Below are 17,603 nucleotides of genomic sequence, written 5' to 3'. Positions count from 1 at the left end.
TTAATCCCATTAGATCACAGCCAAAAACTTAAAGCATAGATAATATCAGACTGTCAACCGGTCTCTTTCCCCTTCTTCTAAACTGCAGCAGGACATCTTCTGTTAACCTCGGCAAAGAAAGAGAGGCTCTACCTACCAGGCATGTCTGCTAGAGGTGAGTATCTTTTGCCGCAGGAGCCTTCATAACAATACATAGAAAGGAAAAAAAGTCTCTTAATTTTGGGGGATGGAGGGAGGTCTCGGTTCAAGGATGGATGCAATGGAGAAGAGAGCCCATTTGCGTCGTCTTTCGGGAGGATCAAGCTGTGATAATGGCTCTGTTATTCTAAGTAGGTTACACCGGTGCATAGCTGGAACTACAGCTTCCACTGCTGCAGCCTTTTCGAGACAACTTATTTTGTTGTTATAAACACTATGCGTTATGGTGCAACCTATAAATAGATCACACTTTTTTTTTTTTTTTTTTTTTTTTATAAAATCCCGGCATGGATAATGAACCTCCTCTGACTGCTGTTTCCTTTGACATTTCATGTTGTCTTTAATCAAGGATGGTGCATATCATTAGTTGAAAGCTGCACTCACACTAATTGTTGCCTAAATGAATGCTGTTGCTGGAGGAGCACATTCTCGGCTGACTGGTTGTGATACAATGGAGTTGTACAGTTTAATGATGACTTCTGTCAAGTGTTTAGCTGGTGTGCTGACAGAAAAGTATAGGCCTATTATCTTTTTGGAAAGAAACGCAAACTATCATTTGGTGCAACAATCTCACCCTGTCTGAGTTGAGAAGATGTTTTCATTTCCTGCTGTGTATTAAAAAAAAAAAAAAAAAAGGTTACCTGCAAACAGCGCTGGTGGACCATGTTTGTTCCAATCAGCTGGGCTTTTGTGCTGTCCTGGATCTGTGTCAGGTGACTGTGCTCTCTGGCAGAGGCTCCAGCTGCTATAAGGTTGAGATCAGATGGCCTGACTGACTGAATGAGATCTGGATAAAAGCAGAGGTTACAATATTCACATGACCTCAAGGTTATTATTGTGTTAACTCTGCAGCTGGATTCATCTTGATGGGTCTGATCCTGTTATTGGGTAGAACATAAACCTTTTATAAAGCAGCTCTAGCTGTACAGTATGTCACTCCTCTTCAGGCTCGCTAGGGCTGAGCCTATAGGAGGATGGCTTTGAACTCCCACCAGTCAGTGATGTGGCCTCCTGTATCTGTCCTCCATGGCTGCTGCTGGAGATCGATGGAGCTCAGAGCCCACCGCTTGACAGCCCCCCTGTGGTACACAGATCTGATTAGCACGCTTAAGCCCCTGCAAACAGCCCATCAATATTCATGAGAAGTAACTCACCCTAGAGTTGTCCAATAGTGAAGTGCCAATTATCTCTATGTTTGTTGGACAAATGTGACAATATTCATTTATTATCACAGATAAATCAGGCACTTTGACACAAACATAAGTGTTTGTGACAATATGTCAAATGAAATACATATTTGTCATGTGCTAACATGAGCCAACTCTTGTTCAGTTGCACTGGTCATATATGTGCCCGAGAAGTTGATTTATGTTTCATGATATTTAACAAGGTGGCATAAAGTATTTTTGTGAATATAATAGCTCAGAATATTTTCTGATTAGTTGATTGACAGAGAATTAATCAGCACATATTTTGAGTATTTTTCAGTTTTGTGAAGTTAACCTGTTTGGGTTGTGGATTGCCGGTCAACCAAAACAAGCAGAATTTCTGATGGGATTTATTTATTTATTTATTTTTTTCTGACATTTCATGGAGCTACCAATTGAGAAAACAATTAGAAGTTGCAGCTTTAAAAGAGCTATTTGTAAGTTTTGCTGTTGCTACAGAGCCAGTGTCCGCATTAACAGCTGTTTACCAGTCTAGCAGCGGAAAGCAACACCAGTGTTAACTCTTGTCTCTATCAAGTATTTTCTTCTATTGAACTTAGCACGTTAACCAGCTACCCCCGGCTAGTTTCGTCACTTTCTGATAGCAAGTCACTGTAGCCTCCAATCTGCCCTGAAGACGTAGCACTATTCAGAGTACGTATTATAACCTGTTGTATCATAAAGACGACGATGGCTGAAGTTCTTGTCTACCAACAATCACCACCCCCGCAAGAAACCACGTTTGGCGCTAGAGAAAACGTACAAATAGCTCCTTGAATATGGATTATTAAACTTAATGGACATTGTCAACTTTCATGTTCAATATAAAGTGGCTTAAAACTTATCCTCGGTCTTTATTATTGTGCATAAGTAGCAATCATCAAAAAAATATGTGGGCAAGAACTAAAACACGCCAGGGGATTAATTTTGTCTCCACAGAGGAAGTGAAAAAACAATGGCTGAAATGTCTCCACTTTCCCCTCAGTATACATTTATGTTTACCAGCAACCTTCTCAGTTGTCCAGCAAGCATCAGCCATTACTGTGCTCTCAGTCTTGCAGTCGCCTACCCCCCACCCCTTTATCAGCGCAAGGCCATCAGCTTTTAGCTTGGTAGTGATGCTCCTCCATTAGTCATCCCACCTTATAATACACCCTTGCAGGCATACTACTCTATCTGGGCCTTTGGGTGTCATCCTATTTCCTGTGCTGTTTTCTTTAGTCTAGAATCTCTTAACATGATTTTATAAAACCTCTATTGTCCTGGGGTTGTTGACAGAGTACATGCTATATATTATTTCAAGCAGTGCAGTCACTTTCATATCTACCTACGAGCTGCTCAGTGTGAGTGTGCTGCTGATGGCCATTGAGCGGAGGGGTTAAGTGCATTGTTCAAGGTCACCTCAGTCGTGGCATGTGAGGGATGGTGGGGCGTTTCATATCAAATTCCTCCATCTACAGTACAGTCGCCCTCTTAGTGTGGGAAACCTTCGACAGTTTTCCTGTTTAGCATGATCTCCTCATTTGTTTTTATAGCTTGGTGTTTTGCTACTGCTAATGCTTTAGGTTCTTCACTGTTTTGGTTAGCTTTGTGGGAGAGTTTATTGTTCATCTTGGTCCATTTAGGCCGGTCATCTCTGCTCCACTGCAGAATCTTAAAGCAACATGTTGGATGGCAGAGTGCTCACATATGTGGGTCAGTGTTTCACTCAGTTTTCTGCTACTCCTAGGCTGTTGTAGAAGTTGGCATATTTTTGTTTGTTTGTTATTTCACCATTTTCATGGAACTTTGTTAATGCTTCCCTGTTTAATCCCCATCTTAAAAAGACCTTCTTTCAGTAATCAGATCATTGCATTTGGATGTGTAGATAGCTTTAAGTGACTAGTAGCAAAGGAAGTCCCCCCCGCCTCCCTGCCCCCCAATACCTGGTACTTCTCCAGTTTTGCCCTGCTCTGACTTCCCTCTCAGCTCCGCCCTTTCCTTGAGAAGGGTTAGCACATCCTGAACACTGTACCTGTTACACTGCAGTGCAATCTCGATGATCAATGGTGGATGAAAAAGGAGGCATTGCTCCATTCTGCAGTAACCCAATCTGATGCCTCCTCTTTATCCGAGCACTGGAGAGGGCTGCTCATGCTCCAACAGCACGACCCTCTGCATCAGCACTTTTCTCTCTGTCTGTATGTGTGTGTGTGTGTGTGTGTGTGTACTATACGTCTCGTAGGAGGATTGGTGTGCACACGCATGCATGTGTCCAGGCAAAAGCCTGAATAATTGATGAGCAGGGGAAGGAGTGAAAGTGCTGCCGGACGGGACGGTGTGTGTGGGAGTGTGTAGAGATGGGGGAAAGGAATTCAGCGAGGCAGCAGCCTGGCTACGATGGGCTCTGCAACTACGCCCAAAAAATCACCTCCTGCTTCGGACTGGATGGTAAGACAAGGAAAACATGAAGAGCAGGGGGGTGTGTTTCTTTTAGTGTGGAGCAGGATGCAGAAACGGCAGAGGCTATGAGAACATTTAGGCTGAATTTTGTGCGCGATGCTAATTTGTCAGTGTGCAGGGGCAGCAGTCTTGCTTTACGAGCATGTATGTGTTGATTTGCGAGTGTGTGGGTACTTGTGTCAAAGCTACCAGAGAGTGGATGACAATTGGAGGGCAGTGCCTCACTGCAGCAGAGTAGCATGTCCTTAGGTTCTCCCTGGTCCATGTGTCTGCATGTGTGGGTGTAAGAGGAACCTAAATTAAGTCAAAGTAGTTAAGTACTGTATTGATGTAAATTGTAAACTAAGGCAGCTGAGCTCCAGCCACCCTGTCCTTATGCACCCTTTTTGACAAAGGGAAAGTCATTAAATCTAAAGTGCAGGCCAAGCCCGACATCTCCAGACAAAAAGAATATTTTGTGCTTTGTCATTGTCTGCTGTGCTTTTCATCATATCTACTTACCTCAGTGATTCATTTCATTTGGTGCGAGACAGTAGATAGCTGTAATTAGCCTTATCTGTTTGATGGATATTAGATGTCACGGAGGGGTTTTTTTTTAGTTATAAATCTGTGAATATGCCAAAGCCAGTGCTGTCTTTGCAGTGCCAGTTTTTATGTTTTCATAAACCTGTAATGTTTTTGGTTGTTGTGAAACATATCGGTGCACTGTGGGGTTACGTTGTTTTTCTGGAGTTTGCTTAGATTTTCCTAACTTTTCACTCCCCACCAGAGCAAGGTGATGACTCAAAATGTACCTCATGCTTTACTCAGATTTCCAAGTAAGAAAGATATCTGTGAAGATTCACTGTCATCCAGGTCATGGGACTCAAGAAAAAGTGCTTATAAAAATCAATGACTAGATGTTGGTTCTATGGATTTGACTTGTTAAGATGACGTTCTGGAAGTTTTGGCAGAAACAAATCCACTCCACCATTGGATGCTTTGAAGATTAAAAACTCAGAACATGCCTTCTTACTAAGTAACATATTCCAAAATCCTAGCGCTTCATCCAGCGATTTTACCGGATATTAGAGAGCCACTGCTGGCGTTTCCACCCCAGTGCTGATGTAGTTACACCATCTTTTATTTTCAAGGATCCTGCTGATGATTAACAGTGGGTTTGTGCATTGTTGGCTGCTGGAATGACCTTGCTGGTTACTGACCTTGTAAAGGGCTGGCAGTTTTCCAAGGCAGCCTACCCTGAAAGTATATCTTGGCTCAAAGCGATGCTGTACACTGATATGCATCCATGCATCTGTCTTTCTGTACCTGAAAACCACCCTTTATGAGCAGAATGGGATCTAGGTGCATTTAAAACACTCTCAGAAAAGATCTGGTAATTTATTGTCACTTACTTTGATGGAAATTGTGGCACAAACAAAACAAGGTCTGACAGAGTCTCAACTTCAGTGAGACAGATGTGAAGAAACAGAGCAGAGATGGGGATGCACAGGGGTCACATCAGGTATAGAGACTCCCACCATACACTGGGCCAACCTGATGCAGAGCTACCTAACCCCACCCAGAAGATAATCATAGGCTCGACGTCAGCCCTAAGCTGCTTAAGGCACCGGGCTGGTTGTGATGAAGACACTCACAGTGTAAGCTTCTTTCTGTGTGTCTCAGTCTGCTCTACCTGCAGCAGAGTGCTCTGTCATACCTGCTGCCTGATGTTTGGCGTCTCCACCTCAAGGTGGAAATCAGCGCTCTACTTCTTGCATCTACTGCACATCTAAGGTGGCAGGTGGAGGGATCCAAACAGGAGGAGTTTCCACTGGTGGCCTCACTGGATATTGCCATGATTTAATAATGAGCTGCTGTGAAGTTGCCCATCAAGCTCTGGCTCCTTTGTTTCTGTTTTGTCCAAAGACAACTGGATTTTAGAGCAAGTCTGAGCCTGATCCTGGCTGACATCTACTTGCTGTGTTTCACCCTTTTCTGCGGGACGGTTGAAGGGGAGGAGGGCACCATGCCCACTCTGCCCAATCTCAACAGCTTGGGGAGGCTGTGCAGTTCCAGCCGCAGTCACAGTGTCGACCGCGTCCGGGTGAAACGCAAGAGCTCGGTCAAGCGCATGTCCATCATCGAGGATGGGCATGTGGCTGAGGTCCTGTACCTCATTCCCAAACAGTACATGGAGCAGCTGCCCTACCTCAACCCAAATGACTATTACCTAAGTGAGAGGCTGAACGATGTCGCTACAGGTAGGACAGGAGAAAAGATGTATCTATGTGAAACACTCATTCACCCATCTTCCATTGCAGCCATCCATCCTAGCTGTGGCTGACTTGTAACTGTAACATCAGTCAGCTATAGTGATGATTGCTTAATCAATGAATAATAAAATTAACCATTAAAATGTTTAAAAAAAAAATACATTTTTGCATAGATTTAACGCAAAGTAAACTGCTCTACCTTTAGACACCTTTAATTTAAGTAACATTTCATTTTTATCACTTCTTTCCTCTTTCTTTTCCACCTCTTCTACGTTTCCACCTTTAACAGTCATTTGTTGATACCATGAGATGCTGCTGTACTGCAGTTTGGCTTCTCTGCTTTGCTTTCTCATTGCGAGTAGGTGTCTGAAAGTGAATTGATTAGTTGATGCTCAGAGATTACTTGATTTTAATTGGATGACAGTGAGTGATTACACTTCTTGAGGCTTTTCACATTTGACCTGTGTGCATTTGTGAAAGCTCCCTTGCACAAGTTACACAACCATAACTCCCAATGCCAAAAAGTCCAACTAAAAATGTTTGTAAAAGTCAGGAAATTAATCACCATGCTCTCCATAGTTATATAATGCAAACCCATATGCAAGGGCAGACCTGCTGGACTATGCCAAGCAACAGTACATGAGGAAGCGACTTGGTAGCTTACATCAGGATTACCACATGGGCATGAGGACAAATCGAGATTTTCAGACCTTATGTAGCCTCTGACTGCGTGCCAGACACAGTAGTAAAATCATCATTGCTTGGCACTAAGTTGTTTGCAAATGCAGTAGACACCAGCAACTCCTTCTATTTTAGACCTAAAGTTTGATTTTGACCTTTAACCCTGGTTCAAGGAAGGTTTGTCTGCAAACTGACCCTGGGTCAAAGATCAAGGCTTATTGTAGCCCCTTCATTTCCTCAGTGTAAGCTCAAATCAATCAAACAGTGACAGTGACAGTCAATAGCTGCTTATATTCAGTGAGTTCTATAGGGGCCACGTCTGGGTCATTTCACTGCTGCTTTCTTCCATGACTTTTCTGAGACCTAGTGTCTGCAAAAAAAAAAAGGAAAAAAAAAAAAGGTCTCAAGTGAGTTTGCAAGAATTTCAAACTCACAAAGAAACAACAGTCATCATTTTATTCACATGAACCTTTTCTTACATCTCATCAGTGTTGAGACATCAACCCCAACAAAGCTGAAGTTCACTGTTTCCATACTGTAAACAAGGCTGTATTATTTCATCAGCTGAGCGCTGTTGAATATGAGTGGTGCAGATTCTGCTCCACAGTTATCCGGTGAGTATTTGATTTGATCACAAAAAACTTTTCACATGACAGTAAGTCAGCAGCCCAAGCTTCCAGCAGGTTATGGATTGGAAAATGTGCTTTTTATGTTTGTAGATTTTGGAAAGTTAAAATGAAAAGAATTTCCTTTTTCTTTTGCCCGTGAAGGTGCTAGGTTCACATTTCTGTGTATTCACAGTAGCTACAAAACAGGAATGTTAATGTAGCCTGGGTAAAACTACACTTTGAAGAAGTGAACCTGGCAGCACAGGATTGCTGTTCGAAAGGTTCTCGCTCTTTTGTAACCCATTTTTAAATAGAAACAAGCTGGTGAAGTGCTTGTCATTATCCAGAGACAGAAAGGCAGGTCTGTTCATACTGGTTATTAGTATTTTCTGACAGCTAAGAGTGTTAACACATGTATTGTGCATGTGTGTGTAGAGTCTGGTATCCAAGAATCCTAATTTTAATCCATAGGATAACTGTGCAGTAAATCCACAAACAAACCACTGTCGTTTACTGTAAATGTTGACTTTTGCAGTATAATGTCAGTCTGGCTTTACGACCGAAAGCAATGGTCTATAACTGTAAATCAAATGGTTTTTATTACTGTCTATGAAATGCACATGCTATATGATAACAGTGCTTAATGTCACTGATATGAGGGCTTTGCTCTCTATAGCTCCCTGGTCAGGTTATTAATGGATGGTCAGACATGGATCATCCATAGGTGAGCCAAATACAGTAGAAACCTTTCATCCATGGATAATAGGCTTTGCTGCTCAGGAATTGCTCTTGGCAAGCCTCATGTGGCATGAATGTCCAGCAGGTCCGACGGAGATTATTAAGAGGCAAGATGATAATAGGTCCATTACACACAGTAACAGGATGTCTTTATGTTGCATTTAGCTGTTAGTAGCCACACTGTAAACCTCTAATTTTCCTAAGTAGATGGTTTTTGACCAAACCCAGCACTTTTGAAAACAAGTCTTTCGAAGTAGCCACTCCTATCCACAGCCATCACAAGCTCATGACATATTTCCCTCCCTTCATAATAAAAAAGGGCGGAGTGCTGGTGAAATGTTCACTAACTATTTTTACCGCTTGCCTCACTGGGATGTCGCCATCGCCTGATGAGAAGAAAACGCCCCTGTGAAATCTGATGCACACTGATGGGTATCCAGCAGGTGGCACAGTTGACACTGCAGTGGATGAATGCATGCTGAATGCATAATGTGCTGCATGCATCAGCAATTACAGAGGTGGTGCTGATGCAAAACTAACCCCCCTCCCTCTCAGACACAGAAAGAAATAGTGAGGTTTCAGCATGGGACACAGGGATCAGTGATCACTATGGTTACTAATGTCGGCTGGTGTGACACGGCTGAGTTATCTCTAAAATCATATTTCATTTCAAACATTGGATTGATGAATTTATTTGCTCAAAAACAGTATATCTCAAGCAACAAAATAAACAAAGGCATTTGTATGCATTTTTCATGCTGGAAATGTTTTTTTCTTATCTCCCTTGCAGGTGGGAATTGTGCTTATTTTGCAACATTTTTATGACAGAGTTGATTCCCTAAAGCAACGTCAACCTTTTATATGGTCATTTCAGTGGCATATGATATAAGAGCTGGTGTGTTCGCCAGGGTCAAACAGGAGCGTGCTCTCTGTAATTGGATTCCAGAGGATCCACTAAAGATATTAATACAAAGCTCATGCTAGAAGCAGTGCGATTATTAGCAACTTAGGCTGTCAGGCAAGGTGAGCCTGGCTTTACTGCATGATGATCAGGTTGACAGTGTTGATTGGATCCAATTAGATAACCCTAATTTTCAATCATTCTTAATACGTAATTGATATTCTCAAAAAGCTCTTAAGATTCCAGCTATTTTTGAAGTGTGGATAATGTGTTTTTAAATTTTTTTATTTAATTTGAATTATTCATTTTAGTGCTATAACTACCTCCAGTAATTGTCACGAAAGACCAAAGTATCCAAAAGAATTCAGTCTTTTGCTGCATGGCATAATTTTTGAGGATTCAGAGGTTCATGCTTTTTTATATTTGTCAAATACACTAATTTTTGTTGAATGTAACCAGTCTTTCAGCGCAGCAGCACAATTACTGCACTGGAGAAAGTAATTAATCTCTGCCTGCTGCCCTGTTGTAGTGATACAAAGTCTTTGTTGCGGTGTAAAATGATGTGGTAAAGGCTTATTCCAAGTAAAGCTTAGCTTGCTGAGTTGTTTAATTGATCTTCATTATTAGGATCTCATAAACTCACATCATAGCATATAGAAGCAAATCAAACTGATGTGTTATGAAGATAAAATGTTATAACTGAAAAAGACAGAGAAAGAAAAGTCTAATGTAACTCTCTCTCTCTCTCTCTCTCTCTCTATATATATATATATATATATATATATTATGTGTGTGTGTGTGTGTTTGTGTGTGTGCGTGTGTGTGTGTGTATATACACACACACAAACACAAACATATAATATAGTTGGGGATTTGGGGTTACTGTTTTTGGTCAAACAGAGGCAGCAGCAGCAGCCACCTTGCTGCAATGAGGAGGCGGCTGACACAACAGAGGGGCTGAGAAAGGGACTAGGAGGGGAAGAGGAGGGAGGAGGAGGAGTGGGCAGAGGAGGAGGAGGAGAGGGATGGGAGGAAAACAGGCAGTCAGGAGGCAAACCCCACGCTGTAAGGGTGTTTTCGGGAGGAGAGCTTAGCAGCGCCTACACCTCTCTCTCTCTCTCTCTCTCTCTCTCTCTCTCTCCCTCTCTCTCTTTCTCTCTCTCTCTCCCTCTCTCTTCGTGGTGACTCTCTTTCTCCAGTCTTGACTAAAAAAAGGAAGTAGCAGCTGCTGTGTTAGTGCTGATCGATTCTCTGAGCCTTTTCTTGTGCAGATTTACCTGGATTCCAATGGTCATGGTCAAAGAAAAAGGTATTCCAGTGATCTCGGTCAGAGAGAGTGTGTGTGTGTGTGTGTGTGTGTGTGTGTGTTTGTGTGTGTGGTGAGATGATGTTTTTATGGGATGTGTTTTGCCTGTCGTGTCGTTGACTGTCTGCACTGTGTGTAGATGTGCAGCATGTCCAGTTGGATCTGCACTGTTGTGTCTGGCTGTTTGAATCAGATTGAGTTTGACTGAATCCTCAGACTCTGAATTGAATAATTTTAGATGTGTGGAAATAGGATGTAGTCGTGGGAGTATGGACATGGTTTTCTTTGTATGGGTGTGTGTTGCTTGGAAGAAGCATGACTAATGACACAGTATAAATGTGCATCTTCACCAGAACATATCCTCTCTGTGTTAAAGACTTGAACATGCTACGCCCTTCACGATACTCTCTAGCAGCTGATGCTTGGGTTGAGGCTTCATTTGGCAGCATCAGGCTTTATGTAAATGTATGTTGGAACAAAGCATCCGGCTTGCTGTGTAGGAGCGTGACACCAAATGTAAAATGGCCAGGCTCTATACTGTGATAGTTCTTCCTGAACACAGGATGGAGGCTGAATAAAGAGGTAACGCGTAAGGAGGCAAAGTGGAGCACTAGTGTAGGGATCCACACTGCGCAGAGCTATGGACCTGCACTCTCTGTCTCTCTCTCTCTCTCTCTCTCTCTGTCTCGCTCTCTCTCTCCCTTGCTCTGTCTGCAGCCGTTGCCATGGCGACCATCTAAAAGGTACACTCCATTGTTGTCAGCTGTGGCCTCATTCATGGTGTCGTGTTAAAAGAAAAAGATGATTGTTTCCACCTATAACTGAGGTCACCCAGCTATGTGGGATGAATTAGGTGAAATCAGGGGCCACGGTTCAGGGATATTAACATTCCCACCAATTTACTGGGGTATGTCAGGTTGACCATTGTTTGGCAGTATGACTCACAGCAAGCAGCAATGAGCACACAATTTTCTTTAATACAAAAAGCTCCTGTTTAAAATGATTCAAAAGAGAAGTAATGCCAATAATCTGAGTAAACCTGAGTAAAATTAAGAGCAAATACTTAACAGAAATTAAACTTAAGCTTCTATATGTTCCTGAGACTTTATTTGATGTAATGGAAGAGGCAAAGTATTACATCACCTTCCCACTTAGCTCAGCGGACTGGAAATGAACGTAAGAGTCTTTAATCACAGTAATAAGTCAGCACGCGTCATCACCAGTAGATATTATATGCAAGTCCCTTAATAGTGCCTGAAGTGAACCAACTTGATATATCACTGCTGGGTTTCAGCTGAGGTTTTATGGGTTAATCCTCCAGCTTGTGTAGATAGAGTTTGTGTACTGTGTGTGGGCATGTGATATTTTTGTGTTCTGTCCGAAAATATTTCGATCACTAAAAAAGAAAAACACGTGTACAGATATATATATATTTTTTTGTTGACGTGTAGGTTTGTTTATGTATCTGACAGCGCACTGGTGGCTGGAGGCGGTGTCCAGCTCTGGAGCTGTCCTCTTGATGTGGATTCGACAGGCCACAAAGAAAAGGCCTTTGCCACTGAGTCCCCCGTGCTGGCAGAACACCCATAACCTCTGGCTGCCACATGTTCATCTTCCACAATCCCTCTCTGAAAGTTTTCCGTTAAACTTAACCCGCTACCTCGCTCGCAGACTCTTGGGATTTGTTGGTGGCAGGAGGCTTCTCTTGGATTGTTGTTCACATTTGGATGCCTTTAGTTTTTCATTCCTCTAAACAGAAAGCTATAGCAATTTGTTTTTGCAACCTAAGATTTCGTCATGCATCCTCCAGGGATCTCATCATGCAGCCTGTCCGAGGCCAGGTGGGCTCTGTACCATCAGGTTGCACAGCTGACCAACTAGTACGCTCAGAATGATGAATCATAATCAAGGGATTGCAGTGTTAGCGTTTTGAGCTCGTGCAGGCGGTTGTCCTATTTTCAAAGCCAAGAATACCCTTGAAATAGTTTGTAATTTATTGGGGCCATGTGTACCCAAGGCAGTCTGATACTTTTTTTTTTTTTTTAACTTGATTTACACGCTTCTTAGCCCTGTGCACGTTTGTACATCCAGTTGATTCATTTGTGCACTTTCTCTTTCTCACGTTGTCTGCATTAAATTGCATAAGAAGCCCTGCTGACTGCACTGTGTGAAAGTAGATCGTCGTCTTCGCATGTACCTCACCAGCCTCGTGCAAAGAGACACCAACTGCCTGCACCCTCTGCATTCACAGTCTGAACGTTTTCTTTTGACATGAAAGTCCAGTGTCATGTGCCTCTGTAGCTGCCTAACGTGATTTCGCAGAGTGCTGCAGACAAACTGCAGTGGTGCCTCATCTTTGAAGCTTGCCAGTGTCTACCCCCTGAAAGAGGAGCTAAACCCTTTCACAGACATCAATGCAACACACATTCTCATAGACGCACACTGTTTGTACAGCTGGCACAGAGGACCAGAATATACAGATGAGATAAGTGGTCGGCCGGGGGAGAGACAGTCACTGACCTAAAATATGCAGGCTAAAACAACATGGGAGACATGAGAATCACATGAAAGAAACACAGACTGTAGCCATACACCAACAAACATCCTCCCTGTCTGGCATCAATCGGTTTGATTATCACAGGAAATATGACACAGGAGCGGGGGGCCATAACGGGCCGCCATTCAGAGGCAAAGAGCCAAGGCCGTCATCAGCTCCACTTCTGCAAACACAATGACTTCTGCAGTTCATGAAGCCACCATTGTCTCCTCTCAGATAAGTGGCTGGTCTGGAAGTCTCTCTCTGTCTGTTTATCAGGGTATTATTATTCTTGTGTACCTGCCCAACAACAAACGCTCGGCACTGTGGCGTTCAACCATTCAGAGCAGATCATTATTCCAAACCCAGGTCCCTGAGGATTAGTTATTCAAGGCTGGGGGGCCTGGTGGAGGCCAATAGTGTTCTCCCCCTGCAATTTGTGCCCGCGTTTGAAGTGCTTTGTCTGGGACACTGGTAGTGGGGCACAGGGCTGGGGAGGTGGTGAATACAGCCATACATATTCATGGAGGGGAGGGTTAAGAGCTGCTTGTTATGTCTGGGTGATGAAGAGCTCTAAATGCCCTCCCCCCAAACACGCACACACACACACACACACACACACACACACACACACACACACACACACACATGCACACGCACACACACACACACACGCACACACACACACACACACACACACTCATCAGATCAGGCTTTGGGATTTCATGGTGGGCATATTTTGTGCCCTTTGATATTCCAAACTGAATGGGCTGGATAAGGGAGTAAAAAGTGTGTGTGTGTGTGTGTGTGTGTCCTTTGTTGTCTATATAGCAGACACATCTGGAGCCAAAAGTACTGACACTGATGCCAGGAGTGGAGATGACTGCTTTTACCTCTCTCTTTGTCTGTCCCTCTGTTTATCTTTGTCACACACTCTCAAGTGCATGCATGCATACTGTACAGACACACATACACACACACACACTCCTTTGGGGCTGCTGTCTGTCTGTGCTGGAAACTTTTCTGTCTGTGAATCTTACGGTAACAAAGGCAGTGAGCGACTGAATATTTTATTAAGTCTTTTCATCTCTCGTCTGTTGTTTAATTTAATCCCCCCCTCTCCCAGTGCATTTCCAAACTGCTACTATGGTTATACATTCCTCAGGGTTTATGGAAGGAAATGAAGGCAACAAAGTCTGAAGCTTCCTCACTCTCTATCAATAGCCCCACTCTTATTGTTATTTACCAGCAAGGCCGGGGCACGTGTTACGGGAAAATCTGTCCTCAGGGATTCAAGATGGCCTTCTTCACTTCCCTCCAGAGTATCATCTGCAGCCTTTATTATTGCCAACACAGCTAGGCTCTGCTTAAATGGGTGGGGGTCGGGGGGGTTGGGTGGGATGTAGGGGTGGAGAGAGCACTCCCCTTTCCTCTGTGCCTGGCTTTGGGATGCTCTGCTGGTTATTGTTCCCTCTGCGCCATGGTTTTGTGTGCATGTGTGCGTGTGTGTGTGTGTGTGTGCGTGTGTGTGTGCGTATGTGTTCATTGTGTGTTTAGGCTCATATCAGTCACTTTATCCCCTGGTGATGAGGCAGGACAGATCACTCTGTCAGCACAGCCAACACATCCAGCCCAGAATGAGGAATGTGAGCACCAGTCGGAAAAATTGTACTACTGTATATTTCACAGTAAGTTGCTCTGTGCTGAGGTTGCTTCATGTACCGCATGCTTACGTATTTATAGCGTTATATAATATATATATATATATATCCTAGCAAATCAAACACCATTTTGCTGCTATCACAAGAACCCCTAAAGACTCACTTATGGATTTATTTCAAACCCATGTTGCTGAGGTAAAATAGCTTGAAGTCATGCTTTTATAGATATAGAGTGATTAGTGTGGCAGCCTGCTAAATGTTTGAAAGAGATCTCACTGATGGATTTTATATCCAAACAAATCCTACAAATGGTTCAATCTGAATCATTTCAACAAATTACAACAGCACTTTTTAAAGTGTTTTTTTTTTTTTTTTTAATGTATGAAGACTAGCCCTCTTGGCTTGATTTTGCCACAGTCTCACTCCCCCAAGTGCAGCCACTGCTGAGGCAAACACAGCGCTTCACAGTGGAAGAGGCAGGGTTAAGCTGGAAAAACACATAGTGCTCACAGATTCCCATCCAAACCTCAGTTTTTTTAAATCCTCTGTGCATGGAATTCAAACATCTGTCTTGGATTTTTGTCAACCTGTTATGACGTTAGCAGTGTTGACTTTTCCATCCTGGGTTGTCCCCACTGACAGCAAAACACTCAATGAAATGTTAAAAATAGTAAGTTGGCAGCAGAAACAGGCTCAAGGAGGTTGTTGGCATCACAGTGAAAATATATACTTTAAAGCAGCTCTTATATTAATGTCAGACAAAAAGACTGTGTAGTGAGAAAGACTTCTCTCACAGTGATAATCAGTGAAAGAATTTGACATGTCCCTCAGGAGCTGATGGAGACCAGAACAGCTAACAGGAGAGTGAATATTTGACAGTTCACCAGAAACAAGACTCCAAATGAATGTTAATGTTACTGCATGTCAGCTGGAAAATGCAAAATGTTTGCTTCACTTTATTAACTCCATAAAGTGCAAATGCGTCAGTGTTGTTTTTACAACTTGTTGCATCTTGAAGAAAGGTCATTTTCTTGACTCCATTCTGCATTACTTCAGAAACATTAAGGTGGTGGTGTTTTGTTTACTTAAAATATAACATGTTGGAAACAAGTTGAACCATCCTCAGTGTTAAAGGAAAAATCACTTTAAAAATCACATTACAATTTGGGTCTTATTTTATAGTTTTGTCTATTACTATCAGTAATAATAATCATTAATAATAACAGTGCACTCAGTTCTGACTGCTTATTTCTTGCCCTGTCACAGATGTAGTGACGTCTGTGTTCCCAGATCTCAGCAGGCACTTTAACTACGAAAATAAGACCCAAACTCTAATAAACCGGAATTCTCCTTTAAGTTGTTGCAGCGTGTTCAGGAGGCTTCAGATGACTTGTTAGATTGGATATTTTTGCAATGAGCAATTACCCAGATGGCCTCTGTTTTTCCATGGAGGTGCAATGTCACACACACAGGTGCCGAGACTCAGTTCACTGTCACAGTAGTCTGGTTTACCCAGAGATGACTCATTGTCCTGCTGAGTGTAATCACATCAGAGACACCAGAGAGACAGAACCCACCCCCCACCCCCCCACCCCCCCGTACCCACATTGCTACTGCTATCCCATCTTCTTCTCCCACTAATTTTCACAATCTGAGCCTTCTGTCATTTTCTTTTCAATCCAAATTATGAATAGACCGATGTTCTGTGAATTGTATCCACAGGATTTGGCATAGGGCGTATCAGACTGCCTCTAGAGGATGAATCAAAGAGTGTTGAAGTGTCTCATTAAACAAAATGATGTTCTGAAGACTGGGCTCTCTTTCTGAGTTGATTTTGCTGCAATATAACCATCTCACGGTATCAGACAGCCACTGCGACTCTAGAAGTGAGATGCAAGCTAGGCCAAGTCATCAATAATCCAGAGTAGTGTCTCTCTTTGCTAGGCCATTGATTGGTCATAATGCTATTTCTGTGCCTTTGGTGGTGTCTTATTTTAGCCTTGCAGACTAATGATTCATTGCAGAGCAGATAGAGCGAAGATCCTTTCTTGTGTATTCTTAGTGTGTGTGTGTGTGTGTGTGTGTGTGCATGTTTGTGTCTGTGTGTGTGAAAGAAAGAAGCTGCCTTACTAGTTAAAGCTACTGAATGTGAAATAATCTGCTGGTTTCAGAATAGCTGATAAGCTGTGTGCAGTGCGGCACTGCAGCAGTGTTTACACCCCATACCAGTGGTGCTGGATTAATGTCTGTCTATGTCTATGTCTAAACCTAACTTTTTACTGAGGAGGGACACAGACTGACATGGATCTAAACATAGTACTGGATACTGCTTGTGGAGATAAAGGAAGTTGATAATAGCTCCTCTGTCCTGTGTAATTATGATGGTTGTCAAAATACTCTCATTAAGAAAGTGATGTCTAAATCTTTACTCAGACGCATGCTAGTGAAACCAGAGTAGTTTCAAAATGTTTACCATCACAAGGAGGCTATTTTGATATTGTAGTTATTAGCAGCTTGAGGGATAGCAGTCAGTCAGGTTGGTTCAGACTGAACCATCTCAGCTACTAATGGAGGGCCTATCATTCAGTTTGGTACAGACTTTCATGCTCCATAAATTTCTCAACATCTACTTCATGGATTTGCCCAAAACTTGTGACAGAAGTTCATGGTTCCCAGATGATGGATCCTGCAGACTTTGGTGATACCTCCGACTTTCCTTCTCCAGCACTGACATGTGGTTGATGTTTGCAACTTGTGCTGAATGGCTTGACAAATATTGGGTGGGTTGGCCACAAAATTTGGTTCAGATACCCTCCTCGGGATGAATTGTAATCACTTTGATGATCTCCTGACTTTTCATGTAGCAGTCATCAGGTCAACTCAGTTTTTGGTCAATGACATTCCCATCAGTTCGCATGATACCACACTAAACCAGGCCTGCTAACACAGCAAACATCACACCTGCTAAACATTAACATGATGGTAGCATGCAGCTCAAAGCAACACTGTGTTTCGGTTGTTTTTATTCATTGTCTTTGATGGCATGGGGCAGAAGTTAATCTCAAGATG

The 17,603-nt window shown here is 42.8% G+C and overlaps 2 protein-coding genes across 5 annotated transcripts in view; both read left to right on the top strand.

Moving 5' to 3' along the window:
- The window catches only part of LOC139623117 (hyaluronan-binding protein 2-like), a 69,630-nt gene that overhangs the window by 20,293 nt on the left and 31,734 nt on the right, over positions 1-17,603 (top strand). The gene's annotated exons all lie outside the window — the stretch shown is intronic.
- The window catches only part of ablim1a (actin binding LIM protein 1a), a 39,250-nt gene that overhangs the window by 691 nt on the left and 20,956 nt on the right, over positions 1-17,603 (top strand). For 2 of the 4 annotated variants that reach the window (XR_011691432.1, XM_071481049.1), the window contains exon 1: positions 5,672-6,091. Coding sequence is in view for 1 of the 4 variants with exons in the window: in XM_071481049.1 (XP_071337150.1) it covers positions 5,857-6,091 (235 nt within the window). In the remaining 3 variants the exon portion in view is untranslated. Of the gene's footprint in view, positions 1-88; positions 155-5,670; positions 6,092-17,603 lie in introns of those variants that run through there. The other 2 variants (XR_011691431.1, XR_011691433.1) reach the window with 2 other exon arrangements.

The sequence above is a fragment of the Trachinotus anak genome, unplaced genomic scaffold (genome assembly GCF_046630095.1).
Source record: "Trachinotus anak isolate AG129_WGS33_773 ecotype Australia unplaced genomic scaffold, CSIRO_AGI_Tana_v1 ptg000007l, whole genome shotgun sequence".
Taxonomy (NCBI): Eukaryota; Metazoa; Chordata; class Actinopteri; order Carangiformes; family Carangidae; genus Trachinotus; species Trachinotus anak.
The sequence above is the reverse complement of the archived record's forward strand: the minus strand, read 5'-3'. Positions and strand labels throughout refer to the sequence as shown.